Source organism: Rhinoderma darwinii, chromosome 7 (assembly GCF_050947455.1).
Source record: "Rhinoderma darwinii isolate aRhiDar2 chromosome 7, aRhiDar2.hap1, whole genome shotgun sequence".
Taxonomy (NCBI): Eukaryota; Metazoa; Chordata; class Amphibia; order Anura; family Rhinodermatidae; genus Rhinoderma; species Rhinoderma darwinii.
In genome coordinates this window covers 103436855-103461697 of record NC_134693.1, presented here as the reverse complement: position 1 = coordinate 103461697, position 24843 = coordinate 103436855, and the positions used below count along the sequence as shown (strand labels likewise).

Sequence of the window (24843 nt, the reverse complement as noted above, 5' to 3'; positions counted from 1 at the left end):
TTTCCAATAAAGTGGGAACGGAGTATCCCCCACCTATACTACACATCGCTGGATCATTCCTCCTTTTTGCTACTGTTACCTGCCGTGAGCCGTCGCGGCTGATCCGGGCGATATTGAACACAGGAGTGTGAAGCTGGTGAGCTGGAGGTTTCCTCCCATTCCCCTTTTTCCCTGCTATTATCACTATATGGGCTTGTGATTATGTAATGACAGGGATAGGGAAACAGACAAGTGAGCCCTAATCTACCCGCCACTCAGTCCCTGCCTACTTGCAACGACCCGCCAAGGAAACACAGAACAAAGGGAAACGGGGCAGTTGCCCACAGCAACACCGTGAGCAACAAGAGTAGTAAACGAGCTGAGTCAAACCAGGAGAGTACGAGGTGCCAAACGCAGAGCAGGAGAGTAGTGAACAAGCAGAGTCAAACCAGGAGTGTACGAGGTACCAAACGCAGAGCGGAAGAGTAGTCAGTAAGCCAGGGTGAATACGAAGCAGGGACAAGTAGTTCAAGAAGCTGCAGCAGGGCCAGGAAACCAACAGAGAAGAATCACAAGCAAGGAGGAACAGGAAAGGCAAGTATAAATAGACAGAGGGCGGGATTAGCTCCGTCTGGCCAGGCTGTGATAGGCTCTCCCACTCCTAAGCCTGCCATCCTGAGTGGTGGAAGATGGAGTCAGTCTCACAGACATAGAAGCAGGTGCAGACTGATTACCTATGGGCGTGGATACAGAAGCTGTGCCTGGCAGATCCTTAACAGCTGCGTAATATGTTAGCGCTATATAAAGATTATTATTTATTAGGGGCCCGGGGAATCTTCGTTATGAGGAAAGATTAAAAGAATTAAACCTATTTAGCCTTGAAAAAAACACGACTAAGGGGGGACATTATTAATTTATACAAATATATTAATGGCACATACAAAAAATACGGTGAAATCATGTTCCATGTAAAACCCCCTCCAAAAACAATGGGGCACTCCCTCCGTCTGAAGAAAAAAAAAAGGTTCAACCTGAGAGGCGACAAGCCTTCTTTACTGTGCATCTATGGAATAGTCTACCGCAGGAGCTGGTCACAGTAGCTACAGTAGATGAGCTTTAACCCCTTAAGGACGCAGCCTTGTTTGGGCCTTAAGGCTCAGAGCCCATTTTTGAAATCTGACATATTTCAATTTATGTGGTAATAACGTCGGAATGCTTAAACCTATCCAAGCGATTCTGAGATGTTTTCTCGTGACACATTGGGCTTTATGTTAGTGGTAAAATATGTTCGATAAATTCAGTGTATATTTGTGAAAAATTGCAAAATTTAGAGAAAATTTTGAAAAAATAGAATTTTTCTGAATTTAAATGCATCTGCTTGTAAAACAGATGGTTAAAACACCAAAAATAGTTACTAGTTCACATTTCCCATATGTCTACTTTAGATTGGCATAGTTTTTTGAATTTTTTTTTTTTTTTCTTGGACGTTACAAGACTTAGAACATAAACGGCAATCTCTCATATTTTTAAGAACATTTCAAAAGCCGTTTTTTTAAGGTACCTGTTCAGTTCTGAAGTGGCTTTGAGGGGCCTATGTATTAGAAACCCCCATAAAACACCCAATTTTAAAAACTAGACCCCTCAAAGTATTCAAAACAGCATTTAGAAAGTTTTTTTTAACCCTTTAGGAATTTCACAGGAATTAAAGCAAAGTGGCGGTGAAATTTGCAAATTTCATTTTTCTTGCTGAATTTCAATTTTATTCCATTTTTTTTTCTGTAACACAGAAGGTTTTACCAGAGAAACACTACTAAATATGTATTGTCCAGATTCTGCAGTTTTTAGAAATGTCCCACGTGTCTCTAGTGCGCTCGTGGACTAAAACACAAGCCCAGAAGCAAACAAGCACCTAGTGCATTTTGTGGACTCTTTTTTATTAGAATATATTCTAGGCAGCATGCCAGGTTTGAAGAGTTGTTGAGGTGCCAAAACAGTAGGAATCCCCCAAAAGTGACCCCATTTTGGAAACTACACCCCTCAAGGAATTAATGTATGGTTGTTGTTACCATTTTGACCACACAGTTTTTTCACAGCACGTATTTGAATTGGGCTGTGAAATGAAAAAAATTACATTTTTTGCAATAAGATGTCATTTTTTAATCAAAATTTCTTATTTTAGAAGGGAACAAAATACCCCATTTTGTTGCCCAATTTGTCCTGAGTGCGGCAATACCACATTTGTGGTAATAAACTGCCATTTGGGCCCATGGGAGGGCTCAGAAGGAAAGGACCACCATTTGGCCTACTGCTTTTCTGGTGCTAAGTCATGTATGCAGAAGCCCCTGAGGTACCAGTACAGTTGAAACCCCCAAGAAGTGACCCCATTTTAAAAACAACACCCCTTAAGACATTCATCTAGAGGTGTAGTGAGCATTTTGACCCCACAGGTACTGTGTAAAAGATAATGCGCAGCAGATGGTGCACAGTGAGATTTGCAATTTTCTATATATCTATGCCATTTCAGCCACCGGAGATATACACCCCATAAACTGTAATGTGGGTTCTTCTGGGTACGGCAATACCCTACTTGTGGCTGTTATCAGCTGCCTGGGCACACAGAAGGGCTCAGAAGGGAAAGATGAGGGGGATAAGCTGTGCGGAGTGCGTCTGGGTAGATTAAAAATCTAAGGGATGTATGGTAAATTTTAAAACACTTTCATACAGAGCCCTGGTTTTTTGGGACACGTGTCACATTGATCTATTGTGTCCTCCCTTATCCCCCTCTTATAGCAGACTTTGCACCATATGACTTTTTCCTTTCTTGCCAGTTTGGGGAACTTCTTCTGGAAAGTGTTGCCCTGGTACGATGCGTGTGGCCTAGCGTCCAGAAGTACTGAGTGCCCCCCTTCTTGGTCCCTAAAGATTAGGTTCTTGATAATGATGTGCACGGCCAGCTTCTTATACCACGCCGCATGACGCTGAAGGGCTTCAGGACTTGATCTGACAAGTCCACCCCATCCATGTACCTATTGTAGTCCAGGATGCAGTCTGGTTTGGGGGTCTCTGTACTGGTACCTCGTACAGGTACATGGGTACTGGTGTGGCCATGTATTGTTGTCAATACAAGGACATCTCTCTTGTCCTTGGCACACAATATGTTGCTGCTAGATTGTTCCCTGCTCTCACCCCTTCTGAGTGTTTGCCCAAGCAGAGTCTTCGGGAGAACTCTCAGATTTCTTCTAGCAGTGCCGCATGCCGCAGTACTTCTGGAAGCGAGGCACTTGAAGAGCGGGACGCTGGTATAAAAATTATCCAGGTAGAGTTGGTAACCTTGGTTCAGCAGTGGGTGCACCAAATCCCACACAATTTTTGCATTAACTCCCAGTAAGGGGGGCATTCTGGGGGCTGAATACTGCTGTCCTTCCCTTTATATATCCTAAATTTGTAAGTATACACTGATGCACTCGCACAGCTTATACAGATTCACGCCATACCTTGCCCTCTTACTCGGCAGGTACTGGCGGAATTGAAGCCTCCCTTTAAAATCTACCAAGGACACATCAATAGAAATACACTTCTCGGGGGTGTATGCTTGGGAAAACTGGGCACTGAAACGGTCTAATAGGGGTCTCCGTTTAGAACGGTCAAAACTGGGGCCATCTCAAGGTGGACACTGCTCATTATCAGCATAATGTAAGAAGCAAAGTATTGCCTAATTATTTTTTTTTAGGTTCCAGTTCAGTTCTGAAGTTGCTTTGAGGAGCCCATATATTAGACACCCCTATGAAACACCCCATTTTAGAAACTAGACCCCTCAAAGTATTTACCACAGCATTTAGAAAGTTTATGAACCCTTTAGGTGTTTCACAGGAATTTAGAGCAAAGTAGAGGTGAAATTTACATATTTATTTTTGTCAGAAAATCTTTTATTCCATATTTTTCTACAAAACAAAAGGTTTTACCAGAGAAACACAACTTAATACTTATTGCCTAGATTCTGCAGTTTTGAGAAATATCCCACATGTGGCCCTAGTGCGCTAATGGACTGAAGCAGCGGCCTCCGAAGCAAAGGAGCACCTAGTGGATTTTGAGGCCTCCATTTTATTAGGCACCATGTCCGGTTTGAAGAGGTCTTGTGGTGCCAAAACAGTGGAAACTCCCCAAAAGTGACCCTATTTTGGAAACTAGACCCCTTGAGGAATTCATTGTAGTTCTCATGGGGTGCATGCGGCTTTTTGATCAGTTTTTATTCTATTTTTAAGTGGCGTGGTGACTAAAAAACAGCAATTCTACTATTGTTTTTTTATTCAAATTTTTTTTTTACAGCGTTCACCGTGCGCTATAAATGACATTCACTTTATTCTGCGGGGCGATAAGATTACAGCGATACCATATGTTTATAGTTTTTTTTTTTATGTCTTATGGCGTTTGCACAATAAAATACGTTTTGTAAAAAATAAATTTACTTTTTGTTACCATATTCTAAGGCCTTATACACACACGGACATGTGAGTTTTGCGCGCACAAAAAACGCTGCGTTTTGCACGTGCAAAAGGTCCGTGTGTAATCAGCATATGGTGCGCGGCTGCGTGATTTTCGCGCAGCCGGCATCATGACGACACTCTGGTTTTATGTTTACAAACAGAAAAGCACGTGGTGCTTTTCTGTTTTCATTCATTGTTTTTACTGCTGTTGCGCGAATCACGCGCGGCACCCGATAGTGCTTCTGTGTGCCGAGCGTGATTTGCACGCACCCATTGACTTCAATGCGTGCGTGCAGCGCGAAACAAGGCGAAATATAGGACATGTCATGCGTTTGACGTAGCGGACATACGCTGCGTGAAATTCACTGACAGTCTGAACGGCCCCATTCAGTAACATAGGTCCGTGTGACGCGCGTGATTTCCACGCGAATAGCACGGACGTATTATACGTTCGTGTGAATAAGGCCTAAGAGCCAGAACTTTTTTATTTTTCCATCAATAAAGCCATGCGAGGACTTATTTTTTGAGTAACGAACTGCAGTTTCGATCAGTACCATTTTTAGGTACATGCGACTTTTTGATCTCTTTTTATTCCATTTTTGGGGAGGTGAAGTGACCAAACAATTGTGATTCTAATACGGTTTATTATTTTCTCTTACGGCGTTCACCGCGTGGGATAAAGAACGAAATAATTTTGTAGTTCAGGCAGTTTTGGACGCGGCGATACCAATTATGTATAGTTTATATGTTTGTTTATATATTTTTATTAATAATAAAGGACTGATAAAAGTAGAAATCCCCCTTTTTCCCTTATTACTTTTTAAACTTTTATTTTCTTATTTTTACACATCTTTTTTTTTACTTTATTACTTTGTCCCACTAGGGGACTTGAGGGCAGGAGGCCCTGATCGCAATTCTTATACACTTCACTACATGCGTAGTGCAGTGTATTAGAGCTGTCAGCTACTCACTGACAGCAAGCATAGTGGGTCCTGACTTTGTCAATCAATAGATATTTATTGAAATTTGACAACATTTTTCAACAAAATAAACCATATTTTGATTCTAGAACACGGACCCATAGGGAAAGCAGTACACACATGTGATGGAAAAAAAAACAAAAAACTATACAGCAACATACAACCACATAAACAACCGTGCTGCGCCATGTAGATACTAAATACAATCAAATATGCCATTACACTTATAAAGAAAGACTGGGATTTAGACATAATATTTTGAATTTACCCACAGTTCCCAAGAAAGTAAATTCCTTATGTGGACAGAAGGATTTTGTAATAGAAGGGTTTCACGGTGACAAGTGATATTTACCCTGCCTATCACTTCTGACAAGCAAGGAGATACGTGAGACTTCCATGCTTTGGCGATAGCCATTCTAGAGTCAATGAAGATCTGTTGCACGAGTACTCTAAAATTGTTAGGAATTTCCTCCAATCCAATATCGAGTATGGCCAATCCGGGCTATATGGAAAGGATAATCCTGTAAGGTCTAAGATTAGGCGAAAAATCTCCTTCCATAAAACTCCAACCGTGGGACAGGACCACCACATATGCAGAGTGGAGCCACGGGAACCACAGCCCCTCCAGCAGCAACTAGTATTGCCTGTATAAATGTGAGCAAATCTTGACGGAGTCAGGTACCATCTAAGATGAATTTTACAAGTGAGTTATATATGATTAACACAATTAGAATGCTTAATAATCCAACAAGAGGCCTTCAACCACTGCTCATTAGAAAATGTAGCTCCCAACTCTCGTTCCCATCTCAGCATGTGCGCACTTTCCTACGTTCTGTCTATTCAGGAGAAGGTCATAACTTCAAGACAGACCCTTACTGTGTCCTTGCCATTGAAACAAAAATTTATGAAAGGAGGAAAGAGTGCTAGGTTTAGTGGGGACAGATATTGATTGAAGCATGTGTCTTATCTGGAGATACTGGTAAAACATCTGTTTAGACAAGTTATATTTCGACATTAATTGTTCAAAAGATCGCAGGTGTTTCCCTTCATACAGATCTGAAAGGGCCTTTATACCCAGCATCTCCCAGGTCAACAGGTCTACATGTGGTATTAAGGACTGAAAAGCCAACATCGGTATATGTTCATGTGATCGATACGCCCAGCGATTTGCACAGACTTGTACGTTCCAACATCGCAATGAATCAGCGGTGGTACATAAGGTCACTATAGGCAAACCCGCCCCTACAGAAGATGCAGCCATCAGAGCGCCTAAAGAAGAGCGAGGAAACATTTCTTTTTCTAACTGTGACCAAATTGACAAAGCAGGGGAACTCCATAACGAACCCAATTGATCCATGATGGCAGCTATGTTGTAGGCTTGCACATCTGGAACTCCCATACCCCCCTGACTAACCGTGCGAAATAATAAATGTTTAGCTACTCTCGCTCTTTTGTTGTTCCAGATAAACTTGAGAAATAAGTTCTGAATTTGCGACGAGATAAAAGTAGGAATCAACAGCGGAATAGTCCTACAAAAGTATAAGTTTGGGAAGCAATAACATTTTAACTAAATTGATTCGAGCAATCCAGGACAGTTGGAAAGCACTCAATCTCTCACATTCTGATCTCTTATCTGCAAGCAGCTCCAAGTAATTTTCCTGTAAAATGAGAGGCAACGAGGGGTACAGTTATATCCCCAAGTAAACCAACCCTGACTCTGCCCAGGATACATGAAAAGTGGACAAATTACGTTTCAATTGCAGATCTATATATATCGGTAACATCATGGATTTGGAAATATTTAGCTTATAATATGAGACTTCCGAAAACCTAGAAATGATATGCATTAACTCTGTCAAAGAGGAAAGGGGGGGGATGTGCATGTCACAATAACATCGGCATATAATCCAATTTTGTGTTCCGTCTTACCCACCCGGATACCTGAAATGTTATCGGAGCTGCGAATCATTTCCGCAAACGGTTCCATACATAAGGTGAATATCAATGGGGATAAAGGACACCCCTGTCTAGTCCCATTCGAAATTGTAATAGATCTAGATAAAAGACCGGAGGACAGAACTCTAGCCGACGGGGAAGAATACAGTGAAAGTATGGCCGTCTTTATAAAGGAATGAAACCCAAATTTATCCAAAGTACCCTCCAGATATTGCCAGTTTACTCTGTCAAATGCCTTTTCGGCATCTAATGAGAGGAAAAGGGAGGCCTTCTCAGAATCTCCTGCTATCTGAATGAGATCCAAAATTCTACGCGTACCGTCACTCGCTTGACGGCCTTCATTTAATCTATTTGCGATTATTTTTGCATAAAACTTTATATATCACAATTTATTATAACCTATATATATATATATATATATACTCATAGCCAATTCATTAAATTCAAGATTTCACATAATCCATATATATTAAACCGAAAAGAAAAATCGACATAATAATATTATATCAAAATATTTTTATTTTTACTTTATTAAACATCAATAAATACAAAACATACAAAATTAACCCCCTCCCAAGTATATACTATAGACATATAAAAAATAATTAAAATAAAGTGTACCAGGTTCACAAAATACAATATCAAAAATAGTTATATATAGAGAATAATTCCTCCCAATAGAGAATCACATCCCAGGTAAGTAATAGCTTATATCATGTATATGAGTATCAGACTGACAGGTCCCTCCAAACAGTAAAGTATAGAAACCATGCTTAAGATAATGGAGACCTAATCAGAAACAAGCTATAGGCAGTTAGAAATAGAACAAAATACCTGTTGAGGACATGATACTGGTGGGATAGGACACCTGGACACCAAGCACCTCGACGAGCGTTTCGCAACCTTAGGTGCTTGGTGTCCAGGTGTCCTATCCCACCAGTATCATGTCCTCAACAGGTATTTTGTTCTATTTCTAACTGCCTATAGCTTGTTTCTGATTAGGTCTCCATTATCTTAAGCATGGTTTCTATACTTTACTGTTTGGAGGGACCTGTCAGTCTGATACTCATATACATGATATAAGCTATTACTTACCTGGGATGTGATTCTCTATTGGGAGGAATTATTCTCTATATATAACTATTTTTGATATTGTATTTTGTGAACCTGGTATACTTTCTTTTAATTATTTTTTATATGTCTATAGTATATACTTGGGAGGGGGTTAATTTTGTATGTTTTGTATTTATTGATGTTTAATAAAGTAAAAATAAAAATATTTTGATATAATATTATTATGTCGAGATTTTTCTTTTCGGTTTAATATATCACAATTTAGTAGGGAGATCGGGCGAAAATTGGCTGGGGAATCTGGGGATTTACCCAGTTTAGGAAGCGTAACTATGGTGGCCTGCAACACTTCCGGTGGGAGAGCACGCGTGGATGCAATACCCATCCACACGTGCTCTCCCACCGGAAGTGTTGCAGGCCACCATAGTTACGTACATTGCATATATGGAGCCAGCGAGTCTACAAAAGTTTTGTAATACTCATTCGGTAGACCGTCAGGCCCAGGAGATATATTTTGTTTAGATCTAATAATTAACGATTTAAGTTCCTCGAGCGTAAAAGGGGCATTTAATTGACTAAGTTGAGATTCTGACTTCGGAGATATATTTAAACGCCAGTGACTCCTTCACAGCAATAATTACCCCCGCCTTTTTTTCACTTTTAGAGGCATAGTAGATATGGGGAAACTTCTTATGTTTAAATAGATGAAATCCCTCGAAGATAAATGCAACTCCTGAACACATAATATATCACAATTAGACTTGAAAGCTTCTTTTCAAAGCAAAGATCTCCTGAAAGGAGAGTTCAAGCCATGAGCATTGACAGAGTATTGTGAGCCCCATTATGACATTTGGAAAAGACAGGCATGATCATGGCACAGCAAAATAGAACCAACATAATACAAATACAAAAAGCAAAATATAAAATTCAATACCGATATGCAGTATGGCATATTTACCAGTCAGGAACTTCCCTCTTTCAGGGAAAGGACAGTAAAGGCAAAAGTTCAGCCTACGAACTGTAGAACGGAGGAATAGCGTCCAGGCTGTAGCTCAGAAAGCCTTGACGAACAGATCATACCGTATAAGCCACTTCTTTAATCAGGGAGTCTCAGTTTGGGTCTACCCCTCGTGTCTGACCACAACGGCGAAACCAATGCCGGTCTAGCAGGATTCCTAGGATGAGGACTCGATGGAGGAGATGCTAGGAGACCCCAGGAGTGTAGAAGCTCTTTCACGGATTCCAGCGATAGGCAGACATGCTGACTTCCATTCTTTGTGATTATGAGCTTTACTGGAAAGCCCCATTTGTACAGAATGGCATTATCCCGTAGACTTCTTGTCATCACTGCAAATTATTTATGTCTCAGCATGGTCGCCGCAGACAAATCTGGATATAAAGCAACGTCCTTGAAGCAGTCTGTTAAATCAGGGGCAGTTTTCAATCCTCGAAGAAATTCATCCGTCACATTTAAGAAATGAATACGAGCGATCGTGTCTCTCGGTAGGTGTGCAGCAATATGCTTAGGCTTAGGAATTCGGTGGATCCTATCAATGGTGAGGTCAAGAGCTGATTTATTTGGCATAACAAGACTCATGAGATCCGTAATTGTGATAGGAGATCTGGCGTGACCGACTCAGGTATACCTCTATTCGGACATTATTTCTTCTGGATCTATCCTCCAGATTCAAAACTTTAGTAGAAAGTCTCATTACCTCTTCCTCCAACGTGGAGTTCGCATCTATAAGCGAGTTATGTGACTTCACAAATTCTTCCAACTTGTGTTCCACGTGGTCGGTCCTTGGGGCAATAGCCTGTATATCCATTCGCAGATCTCCAATAACTTGACATAAATCCAATTGAATCGAATCCCTCAACGAGTTTAAAAGCCTCTTAATCATATGTTCAGAAACAGGTTGAGAGTCCATGTCATCCTGCATGTCATTGTCCACCGACGCAGCGCTAAAAGATGGAGAGGGCGAGGATGGAGGCAGGGAGATACGGCGGTTCACCACCACTTGCTGAGATGCAGGAGTAGGAAAGAACTCTAAGTTTAGTCGGCTTAGACTTCGCATTTCTTTTAGAAGTGCCCCCCATTGTGGCCAGGGGGAAATTCACTGCTTGACAGTAAGACAAAAGATCAGAAATGGCATCTCCCAAAAAGACTAATTAAAGTGAAGTACCTGGGATAGTGCTGCTCCTAATCCCACCTGGAAGGCTAAGGTCAGAAGCAGGGATTCTCTTTGTATGTGCTCCTTTTATGCTATTGCAAAGATCTCTGCTCCACGTGTGCAGGGAGTCCTGATTCCAAGATGGCCGCCGGAGAAGGAGGAAGAGCTGCAGAAGAGACAGGTAGCTTCTCTCAACAGGAGCACCGCACCACACGAAGCTGCCGGCCGGCACCCACTGAAGACCCCTTCATCTCTCCCTCAGCCAGCGAGCCGTTCATCGCAGCCAAAGACGTCCCCGTGTAGCAGAGGCACCGATACGACGGAAGATGGCCGACCTCCTCCCCGTCTGCCACGAGTTAAGTGCTGCGTACCCTAGATGCGTCGGAGCAGGCCCCAACTGGGACCCAGAAGGTCTGTAGCCGATTGGAAGACCGGATCACCGTGAAGGGAGCAGGTAACCGGTTTAGTTGTGCCGTTTTTGGCTGTCACGCCGGGAGCTCAGTTACTGTGCGGCTCCCTCGATGCTCGTCCAGGCAACGCCCCCTCTTTCGATATTTTTATTAATGACCTTGCGGAGGGTTTAGAGAGTATAATTCCAGTATTTGCAGATAATAAACTCTGTAAAGCAAAGACCACAGAGGAGCATGATATAATATTACAGAAGGATTTGGAGACGCTTGAGGCATGGGCGGAGAAATGTAAGGTTATGCACTTGGGCCGGGAAAACAAATTCCACAATTATGTATTAAATAGTAAAACACTGGGTAAAACTCCCACTGAAAAAGATTTTGGATAGAAGTGGACAGTAAATGTAACTTTAGCAAACAGTGCCAGGCAGCTGCTGCCAAGGCAAATAAAATAATGTGATGCATCAAGAGGCATAGATGTGCATGACCAGTATAATAATTTGTTTAGGGACAAAACCATAGTCAGACCACATGTGAAATACTGTGTACAATTTTGGGCACCTGTGTATAAAGACGTATTTGAACTTGAGTGGGTGCAGAGGAATTGAACCAAGATAATTAAGGGAATGGGTGATTGCAGTACCAAAAAATATGTTGTTATCAACCTTGGGGTTGTTCATATTGGAGAAAAGACAGCTTCAGGGCCCTCAAATTAGAATGTACAAATATATGAATGGATAGTAAAGAGATCCTTATAATGATTTTATACCTATGCCTAAACCCATGACAAGGGGGGATCCTCTGCATCTGGCACAGGATGTTGTGATGGTTAATTCATTGAACAGGTTCAAAAGGGGCCTGGATGCTTTTCTTGAAGGATAGAACATCACATTTTTCAAGAACTAGAATCTGGAGACGGGATGTTGATCCAGTGATTCATTCGGATTGCCATATTGGAGTTGAGAAGTAATTTTTCCCCCTTACAAGGAGCAATTGGCATACACATAGGGGTTTTTGCATTCCTCTGGATCAACACTAAAATTATAGGTTGCACTTGATGGATCGGTGCCTCTTTTTAACCTTATCAACTATGTAATTGTTAATGTTGACGTTATCCACTACTAGTGATTTTAAAATAGTAAATTGCTGTCAATCACAGTTAACAGAGCTTCAGCACAGCAGGTAAGATGTTGATCTGAGAAGCTTAAAATAATAAGGCTGGGTTCGCACAGTGCAGATTTGCAGCATATTTTGCCTGCAATTTGTAAGCCAAAACCAGAATTGGATCCAGGAGGGTAGACCTGGACTTTCATTATATACTTCTATTTAGGTTTCGTTCCTGGTTTTGGCTTGAAAAATGCTTGCAAAATCTGCAGCAAATCTGCACCGTTGGAATCTAACCTAAGGGTATGTTCCCACACACAGGATACGCTGCAGATTTTCTGCAACAGAAAATCTGCACCAAATAGTGTTTTTTCTGCTCATATTGTTGCGGAAACGCTGCATTTTTTCCCACAGCGGTTGTACCTGCGTGTTAAATATTGGTTATAAGAAAAGTATATGTGCACCTGTGGATTTCCAGCGTGTTTTGCTGCATTTCCGCTGTAAAAACTGCAACATAAATCTGTTGCGGAATTTCTGCGCCCCATTGAAGTCTATGGGACAAACATGCAGCATCTCCACGCAGAACATGCAGCATAAATTGACATGCTGCGGAATTGAAAAAACGCACCACAGAACACTTTCTGCACAACTTTTGTATTGTAAAAATGGGACTTTCCGCACAGAAATCCGTTAAGTTAATTATTGTATAATAAAAGTTATACTTTTTGCATCAATTTCTAAACATTTTCTATATCCCTGTTCATTCAATAGTGCCTTTATGGTTTACAAATTTCGATGGCCACACAGGTGTGCACAGCTCCTTACAAGTCACAGCTCTGATAACTATACCAGCACCTGTGTGTCCTTTACACGACCAGGACAACTTTTTATCCACATGAAGTTAAAAAAAAATAAAAAATATGTTATGTCACCACTTTCCAAGAGCCATATATTTCCATAGATTTAGCTGTCCGAGGACTTGTTTTTTGCGGGCCGAATACTTTAATAGATCCATTCATGAACGTTTATTGGATTTGTTTCTGGGGGGGGGGGGGTGTTTAAAGTCTGAAAAACGAATGCAAGAAACGGTAGTGGAATTGCTTTTTTGTTCTAAAGGTCATCAATATGTCATCGATGCGGGTCCGACACCCGGACACCGCACCAATAAGTCGCTCCGGTGGTCTGCGGGCACCGGATGATGTGGCACATAATGGAAGCAGTTGGATCCATACATAGCATAGCGGCCGTGCTGCAGAACTGCTCCTATTCACTTCTGGCATGTATGTCCAGTGCACGGAGGCGCCGGACCAGCTGATCTGTGCAGGGCCCGGGTGTCTGACGACCACAGATCATGTACTGATGACCTATCCAGTGGATAGGTCATCAGTTCTCAAAAGCTGGAAAACCCCTTTAATATATATATTATTTCTTGAACTATTTGATTGTTTCAAACGGTCAGACTGACAGGTAATCTATACTGAAAACACGGCCTAATGGCATGTTCACACAGCTTATGTTAAAGCATATTTCGGAGTGTAAAATGCTTGTATTACTGTCTGAAATGCACTTGAAATATGCCTGCAAACAGCTTCCCAATATTTCAATGGGAAATACACTATGGTTCATATGAAGCGTATTTTTAAGCTGCTGAATTAAAAAACGCCTCGTGACATCACTTCTTGAAATGTTTTACGAGCATTTTCCATTGACACTACAAAAAAATACGCCTCAAAATATGCTTTAACAATGCTTGCGAAAATCAAAAGCTTTGGAAATCAGATCCAAAAATGCCTGGATTCAGACTATATTCTCTCTGAATCAGCCAAGTATTTTTCAGTCTGAACATAAGGATTGTGAACATACCCGGATAGGAATACAGCTATAGCAGAACTGGGGGTCTTTGTTATGATCCCGGCTGCCATAGCAACCGATCACATCGCAGGGCGCTAATGGGTGACAGAGGGAGCTCCCACTGTCTAACCACCTAAATGATGCGGTCATATCTTGCAGTTGGGACCCACTGCAGATGGCCATCCACTGGATGTAACTATGTCCATTTGCGGGAAAGGCTCCTATTGAATGACAAAAAGTTTTGTAAACTCATATTCATTGCACTGTAGTTTTGTGGGGATGTGGAATCCGCATCAAATTCTCCATGCGTGCATATGGCCTAAGAAGCAGAACATCTGGTCTGTGATTATACGTTATTTTGATTTGTATAAAACTATAAAAACTATAAAACTATAGCTCTGACGTCACAATGTGACAATAATAGAGATAAGCGGCGTTACACAGTATCGGCTTACCTCACTGCAAGTAGAAGATCACTATTACCTAGTTGGAAGTCCCACTCCCTGTGCTGATGGCAGAGGAAGACAAAGTTACAAGTGAATGGTCATTGCTGTGGTGCATTGACTCGCACTGTATGGGGGGGGGGGGCACATTATAATACACATTTCAGCTGCTGCAGATCCCCATTGTAAAGAGGAATCCATTCTTGAAGACAAGCTGTAGCCTCGTGCTTTTATATGGTTACGTAAAGGCTATGTACACCTTTGAAAATAATTACTTTTATTTTTTTTTTAAATAAATCAGTGTAGGAGTGTTTTTTTACTTTTTGAGATACAGCTGCTTTGAAACCTGTATCTGTCAGTACAGCGGCACTGACGGGTCAGAGACACGCAGAATCGAGCGGTTATCGATTACCTCTAAGTTCATAACTGCATCTGACACGCAGGACCAGCAAGTGCCGCTGACCTGACTGTTTCGGGTTTCAGCGCTAGATACAGCTGCTGTGTATCCAGGATACGCAGCAGATGTACCTGAAAAATAATTTTTACTAAAAATACATTACAAACTTGCTCCAAATACACGGATTTATACATAGCCTTTAAGGGGTTAACCTACATGCAAAAAGACTTGGATTGTTGGCAGAGGCACTCTTTGCCTAAAGGGGTTTTCCCAGAGACATTTATGTCTAGCCTTTGCTCCCCAAAAACATTAATAAGCCTTGGGCACCCATGACCCCGTCGTTGGATCACAAGTTCTCCTTCCTTGGACTACTTTTGGTAGGTACTAATCACTGCATACCGGGAAAACGTTGATAGACCTGCCATTTTAGAGATGCTCTGACCCGATTTGTCTAGCAATCACCTTTTCAAAGTCGCCAGAATCCTTACGCAAATTTTTCTGCTCAAAACACATTAACTTCAAGAATGGACTGTTGATTTTCTGCCCAATATTTCCCACCACTTGACAGGTGCCATTGTAATGAGATAATCAATGCTATTCACCTAACCTGTCAGTGGTTTTAAGTTCATGGCTGTTTAGTGTACATCTATATCAATCTCATCACAAACTTTGATTTCTGAAATTGGACTTTCCATTTATTACACAAGCAATATGATACAGACACACACACACACACACACACACACACACACACACACACACACACACATATATATATATATATATATATATATATACATACATACATACATATATAAACTTTTTTCAGATCTGAGATTCAAAACTGAATGTAAAAAAAAAAACTACCCAAAAGCCTAATGTTTTTGTAATGTAAATGTCGGGATAGGTTTGGGCAACATGGGCTTTGAGGGTTAAAGTGGAGGATTGGAGAAAACCTGTGCTGCGTGACAAAGAGTAGCTGCAATGACAGTGGAATTGCTGAAGAAGCAACGGCACTATTGTTGGGCCTGAATCTGCGGTCTTAAAGTGAGTTGCGAGTGACGGGCAGGAGTCACTTTCCTGATTGTGTGCGAAAGTCATGTGAACAGAGGTGGGTTCAAGCCTTCCAACGAGTACAACAAACAAGCAGTAACTGGTTGCTGCCTACTAGGCCTCGTATCAGGGAGGGGTGCCCATTGCCCTGTTTATGACAGCAGGTCAATCCAGCCAGCAATAATCTGCCTGCCTGGATCGTATCTGAGAACTGTGCCTTTCATACACAGACGAAGCAAACCTCAGATTTATCCTGCCATGGCCAGTTGTGCAGAGAACTCCAGCACCGTAAAGTTTGAGTTTGCAACAAATCTGCTTCATACCATCTTTGCCGCGACATACCTGCAGAGGGACGTACACCACCAAGGTTCCCACCTTCCATTTTTTTGTAAAGGGAATATTTAGTGATTAGAATAGTTTTCAATTTTGTAACATATTAAACTAGCGCAGGTTTGAGAGATTTATATCATCACTGTAAAACATTTTGTACAGATTAACAAATGATTAATTGCCTTTCTAATCTCTTAAAGTTGTACAGATATAACTTACTGGAATTGCTGGTTGCGGTATCTGGTCCATTTAGTCCATGTCCATTCTTAGCAGGCAAATCTCTAAAAAGGAACAGAAATTGTCAGTTTGTATTAAAAAAAAAATGGAGTACAATGTAAATTGGGTGTGTGGGATTCACAGGGCAAGGGTTAGAGCAGTAGAAGGGGAAGTTTCTACTACCATCAGACCGAGAAAAAACATTTAAGGCTTCGTTCACATCTGCGTTACGACTCCATTCATGCGTTCCATCGGACCTTTCCATCAGGAGATCCATAAACGGAATCCAAAACAAAACAAAAGGAAACCATAGGTTTCCGTTTGCCTCACCATTGGTTTCAATAGTGACAGATCTGCTAAAAATGGTTTCCGTTTGTCACCGTTGTTTAAGGGTTCCGTCGTTTCAAAGGAATCAATACCGTAGTAAACTGCGCTATTCATTCCCTCAAAATGATGGAGTGACAAACTGAAACCATTTGCACCGGATCCCTCACCATCGAAATCAATGGTGATGCAAACTGAAACGTATGGTTTCCGTTTGTTTCAGTTTGGATTCCGTTCATTGGTTCCCATGACGAAAAGGTCAGACGGAACCCATGAACGGAGTTCCAACGCAGATGTGAACAAAGCCTTAACCCTACCCCAAAACCTATTGTCCTTACAGTGTAAGCTCAAGAGTGGAGATAAAATGTAGTGCTCATTGGAGTGCCGAAGCTCCTTTGTAATAAGGATCGGTGGAGGTCCTTGCTTCTGGACTCCAAATAAGAGAATTTCTGACATGTCTCAATAAACATGCCAAAAGACGTGCACAAACTAATTTTCTTCTCTTCTCTCAAGTTTCTGTCACTCAGGTTTGCTAGAAACAGAGGAAACAAGGAAATCGCTGAAGATAATTTTGAGAGAAGAGGTGGATTAGATTACTTAAATTTATTGGTGATTTTTGAATTTTAGGGAGTAATGCTCTGTAACGGAGCTTCTTAGTCTCTCGACTAAGGCTTCACCAGCCAGAATAAGGTAATTCCTGGGCCTCACCACTGGTTTTAGTCCATGCCAAAAATCACTTCAATTTACCTTAAAATGGCTACTGGCCTCTAACACTTGAAGGTTTTTCCAACGAGCTGAATGACTGCTCATTTACCCTAGTTCTGCAGAGACCCTGGAGATTGGCATTAATTAATATGGCAGTATCTCTCTTTCTGCATTAATATGCACCTATTTCAGATGTCATCATACATAACTTCAGGCATAGATGGAGGGTTACTGTCTACCTAGATTACTGCTTTGAAGAACAGGATAAGATTTTGGGCACATTAATAAAAAAACCAAAAAGAAACTGTCCGCAAAGAGACACGAAGGGGGAATTTTTCAATGGCTATACGCTAATATTATGGATAAAAAGTTGCAAATGATGGCGCACACCATATTTGCACAATAATTTGTGACTTTGCCGTTTCACGCCGCCTCCGCCACTTTTACAAATCTAGTTTGGGCTTGCCATAAGGGGGCAGGCCGCCCATGGCCTTACAAATTTACTGTAATTTACAGCATAAATTTAAGCTCTTAGCGGACGTAGATTTCCCTCGCTGAGCTACTCTGTTTTTGTAACTCCCTTAGTAGTCAATAGAAGTTACGTAAGAAGCGTAGCATGCGACCTACGCGGTTTCCGTAACTACAATTCAGTTCTATGGGCAGTGGCGGATTATCATATGGGCGGTTAGTGCGGCCGCCCGGGCCCACATCATTTTAAAAAAAAACACATTGCAGCGCGCTGGCGCCGCTAAAGGGGAGGAGGGGCGGGCCGAGAGGGAATAGGGCCGCACTGTCCGCCCTGCTGCCTCTGAGGGGGCGGCGGTGCAACTGAAACCAGCCGCCGCCACCCCCTCCTGCACTAATTGTATCTGCGTGTATCTGGATAAGCGCTGAATGGCCGGGTACGTTCTATGCCCGACCATTCAGCGCCTCACAATGAGGCTGATTGGCAGGGCAGAATGAGTTGTTCCGCCAATCAGCGCCTTTCAACTTGTTGAAAGGCGCTCATTGGTGGGGGAAGTCTTTAAGCCCTGTCAAACGATGGTAGTGGCGCGATGACGTCATCGCACCGCTTCCATTGTTGAAGGGCGCTGATTGACGGGGCATGTCATTCTGCCCTGCCAGTCCGCGCCTTTAAACGACGCAAGCGGCGCGATGGCATCGCTCAGCCCCAGCAGACCTGCTCAGAAGAGAGCAGGCTTGCATTGACACAGGACGCGCGGGAACGGGATCACGGTATGTAAATTTTGTTGTTTTCAACTAAAAAGTGTGGGCGGCATTATCTACAGGGGGACTATGTAGGGCGCTATATGTAGAGCGCCATCTACAAGGGGCCACATGTGGGGCACAATCTACAGGGGAGGCTTTATGTGGGACACAATCTACAGGGGGACTATATGTAGGGCACTATATACAGGGTGCGCTATATGTAGAGCGCTATCAACAAGGGGGCTATATGTGGGGCACCATCTACAGGGGGCGCCCTATCTACAGGGGGCGCCCTATCTACAGGGGGCGCCCTATCTACAGGGGGCGCCCTATCTACAGGGGGCGCCCTATCTACAGGGGGCGCCCTATCTACAGGGGGCGCCCTATCTACAGGGGGCGCCCTATCTACAGGGGGCGCCCTATCTACAGGGGGCGCCCTATCTACAGGGGGCGCCCTATCTACAGGGGACACTATCTACAGGGGACACTATCTACAGGGGACACTATCTACAGGGGACACTATCTACAGGGGACACTATCTACAGGGGACACTATCTACAGGGGACACTATCTACAGGGGACACTATGTGTGTGTGGGACACAGTGTATGGTGCTATTATAATCACGGACACAGTGTATGGCGTTATTAGAGGTGCAGTGTATGGTACTATTATATATAGGGACGTATTGTGACCCAACATGACTATTTTATCTTTGTTTATAGATGCAAAAATGTTTGAAAAGTGAGAAGCTGAAGACATTGAGCGGAAAACTGCAGAAATGGGTCGTGGCCGGGAGAAGTCAGAGGTCTGGACCGGATGGAGAAGAAAAGAGAAAAAGAAGAACTAGAATCTAAAATTAAGTCACCGGTAAGTCACTTAATGTAAATATTTATTCTGCCTCTAATCAGTACTGTAGGCACTGTATGATCTGCAGCGAGATGATGGGTGGCATGATATTTTTTTGGGGGAAATTGCAACTCCCAGCATATCCTTACCATTGTTCAGGCCATGCTGGGAGCTGTAGTTTTATCCATACAAACCTATACAGCAGATGTTGCACTAAATTGAGCTGGTGCTGTATATATGTACTGAGCTCGGTTCTGATGTTGTATATATGTAGTGAGCTTTGTTCTAGTACTGTATATATGTACGGAGGTTGGTTCTGGTGATGTATATATGTGCTGAACTTGGTTCTGGTACACTGTATCCGTAAGTCCCATAGAACTGAATGGTAGTTACGTAAACAGCGTAGCTCGCATGCTATGCGACTTCCGTAACTGCCATTCACTACTATGAGTTACGGAAAGTCCATGGTCAGGAAGTGGCCGAGAGGCAGCGATAGCAGAAAGAGGTAGAACAGGGTTTAAGGGGCCCGGTTCTAGAGATAGATGCGAGTCCCATCTCTGGGAACTGCACCTATCTGACAGGATCCATAGGATATGTCATAAATTTCCCTCACGGGAAAACCCCTTTAAAGTGTAACTAAACTTCTAAAAAACTTCTGACATGTCATAGTGAAATGTCAGAAGTTTAGATCGGTGGGGGTCCGAGCACTGAGACCCCCATGGATCGATAAATCAAAGTGGCAGAAGTGCTCAGGTGACTGCTGTGCTGCTTCATTTCTGATCTGCTTTTCCCGGAAAGCCGAGCAAGCGGTGTACAGACGTACACCACTCCGAGGAATGGCGATCAGAAGCGAAGCGGCGCAGCATTCAATTGTGCGCTTCTGCCGCTTCACTTCAGCAATTGGTGGGAGTCTCAGTGCATGTCTCACTATGACATGTTAAAAGTTTAGTTACACTTTAATAAAACAGTAAAAAAAAATTATAACCCCTCTCTTTTTAAAGAAAAAATAACAGTGTGTTTGGTACAACTTTCTAAATACTTTTCATTAAAAATTATTTTTACTTTTTGAAATACAGCTGCTTCATATCCTGAATACAGAGCAAATGTATCTAGTGCTAAAACCTGTATCAGTCAGGTTAGTGGCACTGACTGGTACAGTGTCAGCGGGTTAGGGGGGGGGGTTAATTGCGTGTGAGGGGGAAGGAGGGGGCCCCCAAGTTGTGTCAAAAGCCCAGGGCCCATGGTTCACTTAATCCGCCATGGTCTATGGGGCTTACAAAAAACAGCGTAGCTCAGCGAGCTACGCTGTTTTTAACTTCATGGTCGGAAATCAGCCGACACACACAGCGTTAGAACGGGGTGGATAGGTCATAAATGTTCCTCGTGGGAAAACCCCTTTAACCCCTTCGGGACAAAGCCATTTTTTGATTTTTCATTTTCACTCCACGCATTCCAAGAGCCATAACTTTTAAATTTTTCCAGTCAATACAGTGGTGTGAGGGCTTATTTTTTGCAGGAGGAGTTGTCTTTTTTATTGGTACCATTTATAGTTCCATACAATGTACTGGAAAACTGAAAAAAAATCTTTGCGGGCTGAAGTTGGAAAAAACGGCTATTCCTCAATTGTTTTTTTGGTTTCATTTTTACAGTTTTCACTGTGCGGTAAAAACGACAACTTATCGTTGTTCTGTGGCTCAATACAATTACGGTGATAACAAATTTATATATATTTTTTTATATTTTACTACTTTTATGGAGAATGGACTTTTTGTAAAAAAAATAAAATTTTGTGTCGCCACATTCCGAGAGCCATAACTTTTTTATTTTCTCATCGGTTGAGGGTGTGAGGGCTTATTTTTTACAGGACTAGCTGTAGTATTGACTAGGTACCATTTTTTGGTACATGGACATTTTTGATCACTTTTTATTACATTTTGTTTGAGGGCTAAGGTTACCAAAAAAAACTGCGATTTTGGTGCTTTATATTTTCTTTTTACGGTGTTCACTGTGTGCATTAACCCCTTAAGGACGCAGCCTAGTTTGGGCCTTAAGGCTCAGAGCCCATTTTTCAAATCTGACATATTTCACTTTATGTGGTAATAACGTCGGAATGCTTAAACCTATCCAAGCGATTCTGAGATTGTTTTCTCGTGACACTTTGGGCTTCATGTTCGCGGTAAAATTTGGTCGATATATTCAGTCTTTATTTGTGAAAAATTGCAAAATTTAGAGAAAATTTACAAAAAATAGCATTTTTCAGAATTTAAATGCATCCGCTTGAAAAACAGACGGTTATACCACCCAAAATAGTTACTAGTTCACATTTCCCATATGTCTACTTTAGATTGGCATCGTTTTTTGAACATTATTTTATTTTTCTTGGACGCTACAAGGCTTAGAACATAAACAGCAATTTCTCATATTTTTAAGAAAATTTCAAAAGCCTAATTTTTAAGGTACCAGTTCAGTTCTGAAGTGGATTTGAGGGGCCTATGTATTAGAAACCCCCATAAAACACCCCATTTTAAAAACTAGACCCCTCAAAGTATTCAAAACAGCATATAGAACGTTTTTTAACCCTTCAGGCATTTCACAGGAATTAAAGCAAAGTGGAGGTGAAATTTGCAAATTTCATTTTTTCTGCTGAATTTCAATTTTATTCATTTTTTTTCTGTAACAGAGAAGCTTTTACCAGAGAAATACTACTAAATCTGTATTGTCCAGATTCTGCAGTTTTTAGAAATGTCCCACATGTGGCTCTAGTGTTCTCGTAGACTAAAACACAAGCCCCAGAAGCAAAGAAGCACCTAGTGCATTTTGAGGCCTCTTTTTCATTAGAATATATTTTAGGCAGCATGCCAGGTTTGAAGAGGTGTTGCGGTATCAAAGCAATGGAAACCCACCAGAAGTGACCCCATTTTGGAAACTACACCCTTCAAGGAATTCATTTATGGTTTTTGTTATCATTTTGACCGCACAGTTTTTTCACAGCACCTATTTGAATTGGGCTGTGAAATGAAAAAAATGATATTTTTTCAAAAAAATGTCATTTTTGATCAAAATTTCTTATTTTCACAGGAAACAACATACCCCATTTTGTTGCCCAATTTGTCCTGAGTGCGGCAATACCCCATTTGTGGTGATAAACTGCCGTTTGGGCCCATGGGAGGGCTCAGAAGGAAAGGACCACCATTTGGCCTACTGGAGCTTTTCTAGTGCTAAGTCATGTATGCAGAAGCCCCTGAGGTACCAGTACAGTTGAAACCCCCGAGAAGTGACCCCATTTTAAAAACTACACCCCTTAAAACATTCATCTAGAGGTGTAGTGAGCATTTTGACCCCACAGGTACTGTGTAAAAGATAATGCGTAGCAGATGGTGTAGTGTGAGATTTGCAATTTTATATATACATATGCCATTTCAGTGTCCAATATATTGTGCCCAGCATGCGCCACCGGAGATATACACCCCTTAAATTGTAATGTGGGTTCTCCTGGGTACGGCAATACCCTACATGTGGCTGTTATCAGCTGCCTGGGTACACGGCAGGACTTAGAAGGGAAGGACCACCATTTGGCCTACTGGAGCTTTTCTGGTGCTAAGTCATGTATGCAGAAGCCCCTGAGGTACCAGTACAGTTGAAACCCCCGAGAAGTGACCCCATTTTAAAAACTACACCCCTTAAGACATTCATCTAGAGGTGTAGTGAGCATTTTGACCCCACAGGTACTGTGTAAAAGATAATGTGCAGCAGATGGTGCAGTGTGAGATTTGCAATTTTATATATATATATGCCATTTCAGTGTCCGATATATGGTGCCCAGCATGTGCCACCGGAGACAAACACCCCATCGATTGTAATGTGGGTTCTCCTGGGTACGGCAATACCCTACATGTGGCTGTTATCTGCTGCCTGGGCAAACGGCATGGCTCAGAAGGGAAAGATGAGGGGGATAAGCTGTGCGGAGTGCATCAGGGTAAATAAAAAATCAAGGGATGTATGGTAAATTTTAAAACAATCTTTCATACAGAGCCCTGGTTTTTCAGGACACGTGTCACATTGATATATTGTGACTTTCCTTATCCCCCTCTTATAGCAGACTCTGCACCTCTTTTGAGTCTTTCCCTTCCCACCAGTTTGGGGAACTTCTCCTGGAAAGTGTTGCCCTGGTACGATGCGTGTGACCTCGCTTCCAGAAGTACTGGGTGCCCCCTCTTCCTGGTCCCTAAAGATTAGTTTCTTGATAACCACCTCTTGAAATTCCAGGAAAGTTCCCCTCTGGCCTGCACATCGATGTAGCACGTACGCATTGTACAATGCCATCTGTATGATGTGCACGGCCAGCTTCTTATACCACACCCGCGATTTGCGCATGGCGCTGTAGGGCTTCAGGACTTGATCTGACAAGTCCACCCCTCCCATGTACCTATTGTAGTCTGGTTTGGGGGTCTCTGTACTCGTACCGGTACCTGGGTACTGGTGTGGCCATGTATTGTTGTCAATACAAGGACATCTCTCTAGCTGGGCGTTCTGACGAGAAGTATCATCCACTTCTCTTCAGAACGCCCAGCTTCTGGCAGTGCAGATGTGTGACGTCACAAGTAGCTACATCGACTTACCTGCAAACGCCTATGCTGCTGCAGAATCATCTGTAGCCTCTGGTGCCGACACGATGCAGGACCTGTGAGTGACGTCACAGCGTGATCTCTGGAGAACACGGCTGTGTCTGCACTGCCAGAAGCTGGGCGTTGTGAAGAGAAGTGGATGATACTTCTATACACAACGCCCAGCTAGTAAAAGTAGTAAACACGCCCCGATGTACGCACATAATACACGCCCAGTTGTACTTTTACTTTTCAACACGCCCAGTTGTACTTTTGCAAGCCTCATTTGCATAAATACGAAAATGGTCATAACTTGGCCAAAAATGCTCGTTTTTTAAAAATAAAAACGTTACTCTTATCTACATTGCAGCGCCGATCTGCTGCAATAGCAGATAGGGGTTGCAAAATCTGGTGACAGAGCCTCTTTAACAGAAATATCAGCAACATTGTTGCAAAATAAATAAAAAAAGTGACAGTTTAAAAAACCCTTTGGCTATGTTCACACGGAGTATTTTGCAGGAGGAATATCTGCCTCAAAATTCCGTTTGGAAGTTTGAGGCAGATATTCCTCTCCCTGCACTCCGATTTTCGCTTCGTTTTTCGCCCGCGGCTATTGAGCGCCGCGGGCATAAAACACCGCGAAATACGCTTTCTCTGCCTCCCATTGAAGTCAATGGGAGGTCAGAGGCGTAAACGCCCGAAGATAGGGCA

The 24843-nt window shown here is 42.3% G+C and overlaps 1 protein-coding gene and 1 long non-coding RNA gene across 6 annotated transcripts in view; one reads left to right on the top strand and one right to left on the bottom strand.

Annotated features, from left to right (window-relative positions):
- The window catches only part of SFMBT1 (Scm like with four mbt domains 1), a 141415-nt gene that overhangs the window by 22269 nt on the left and 94303 nt on the right, over nt 1–24843 (bottom strand). For all 3 annotated transcript variants that reach the window (XM_075833745.1, XM_075833746.1, XM_075833747.1), the window contains one exon: nt 16446–16507. In XM_075833745.1, the coding sequence (XP_075689860.1) occupies nt 16446–16507 (62 nt within the window). The remainder of the gene's footprint in view (nt 1–16445; nt 16508–24843) is intronic.
- LOC142658058 (uncharacterized) overlaps nt 10708–24843 on the top strand; it is a 204097-nt gene continuing 189961 nt past the window's right edge. For 2 of the 3 annotated variants that reach the window (XR_012850026.1, XR_012850028.1), the window contains exons 1-3: nt 10708–10822; nt 10904–11095; nt 19405–19549. This is a non-coding gene — a long non-coding RNA (uncharacterized LOC142658058). The remainder of the gene's footprint in view (nt 10823–10903; nt 11096–19404; nt 19550–24843) is intronic. The other variant, XR_012850027.1, reaches the window with a different exon arrangement.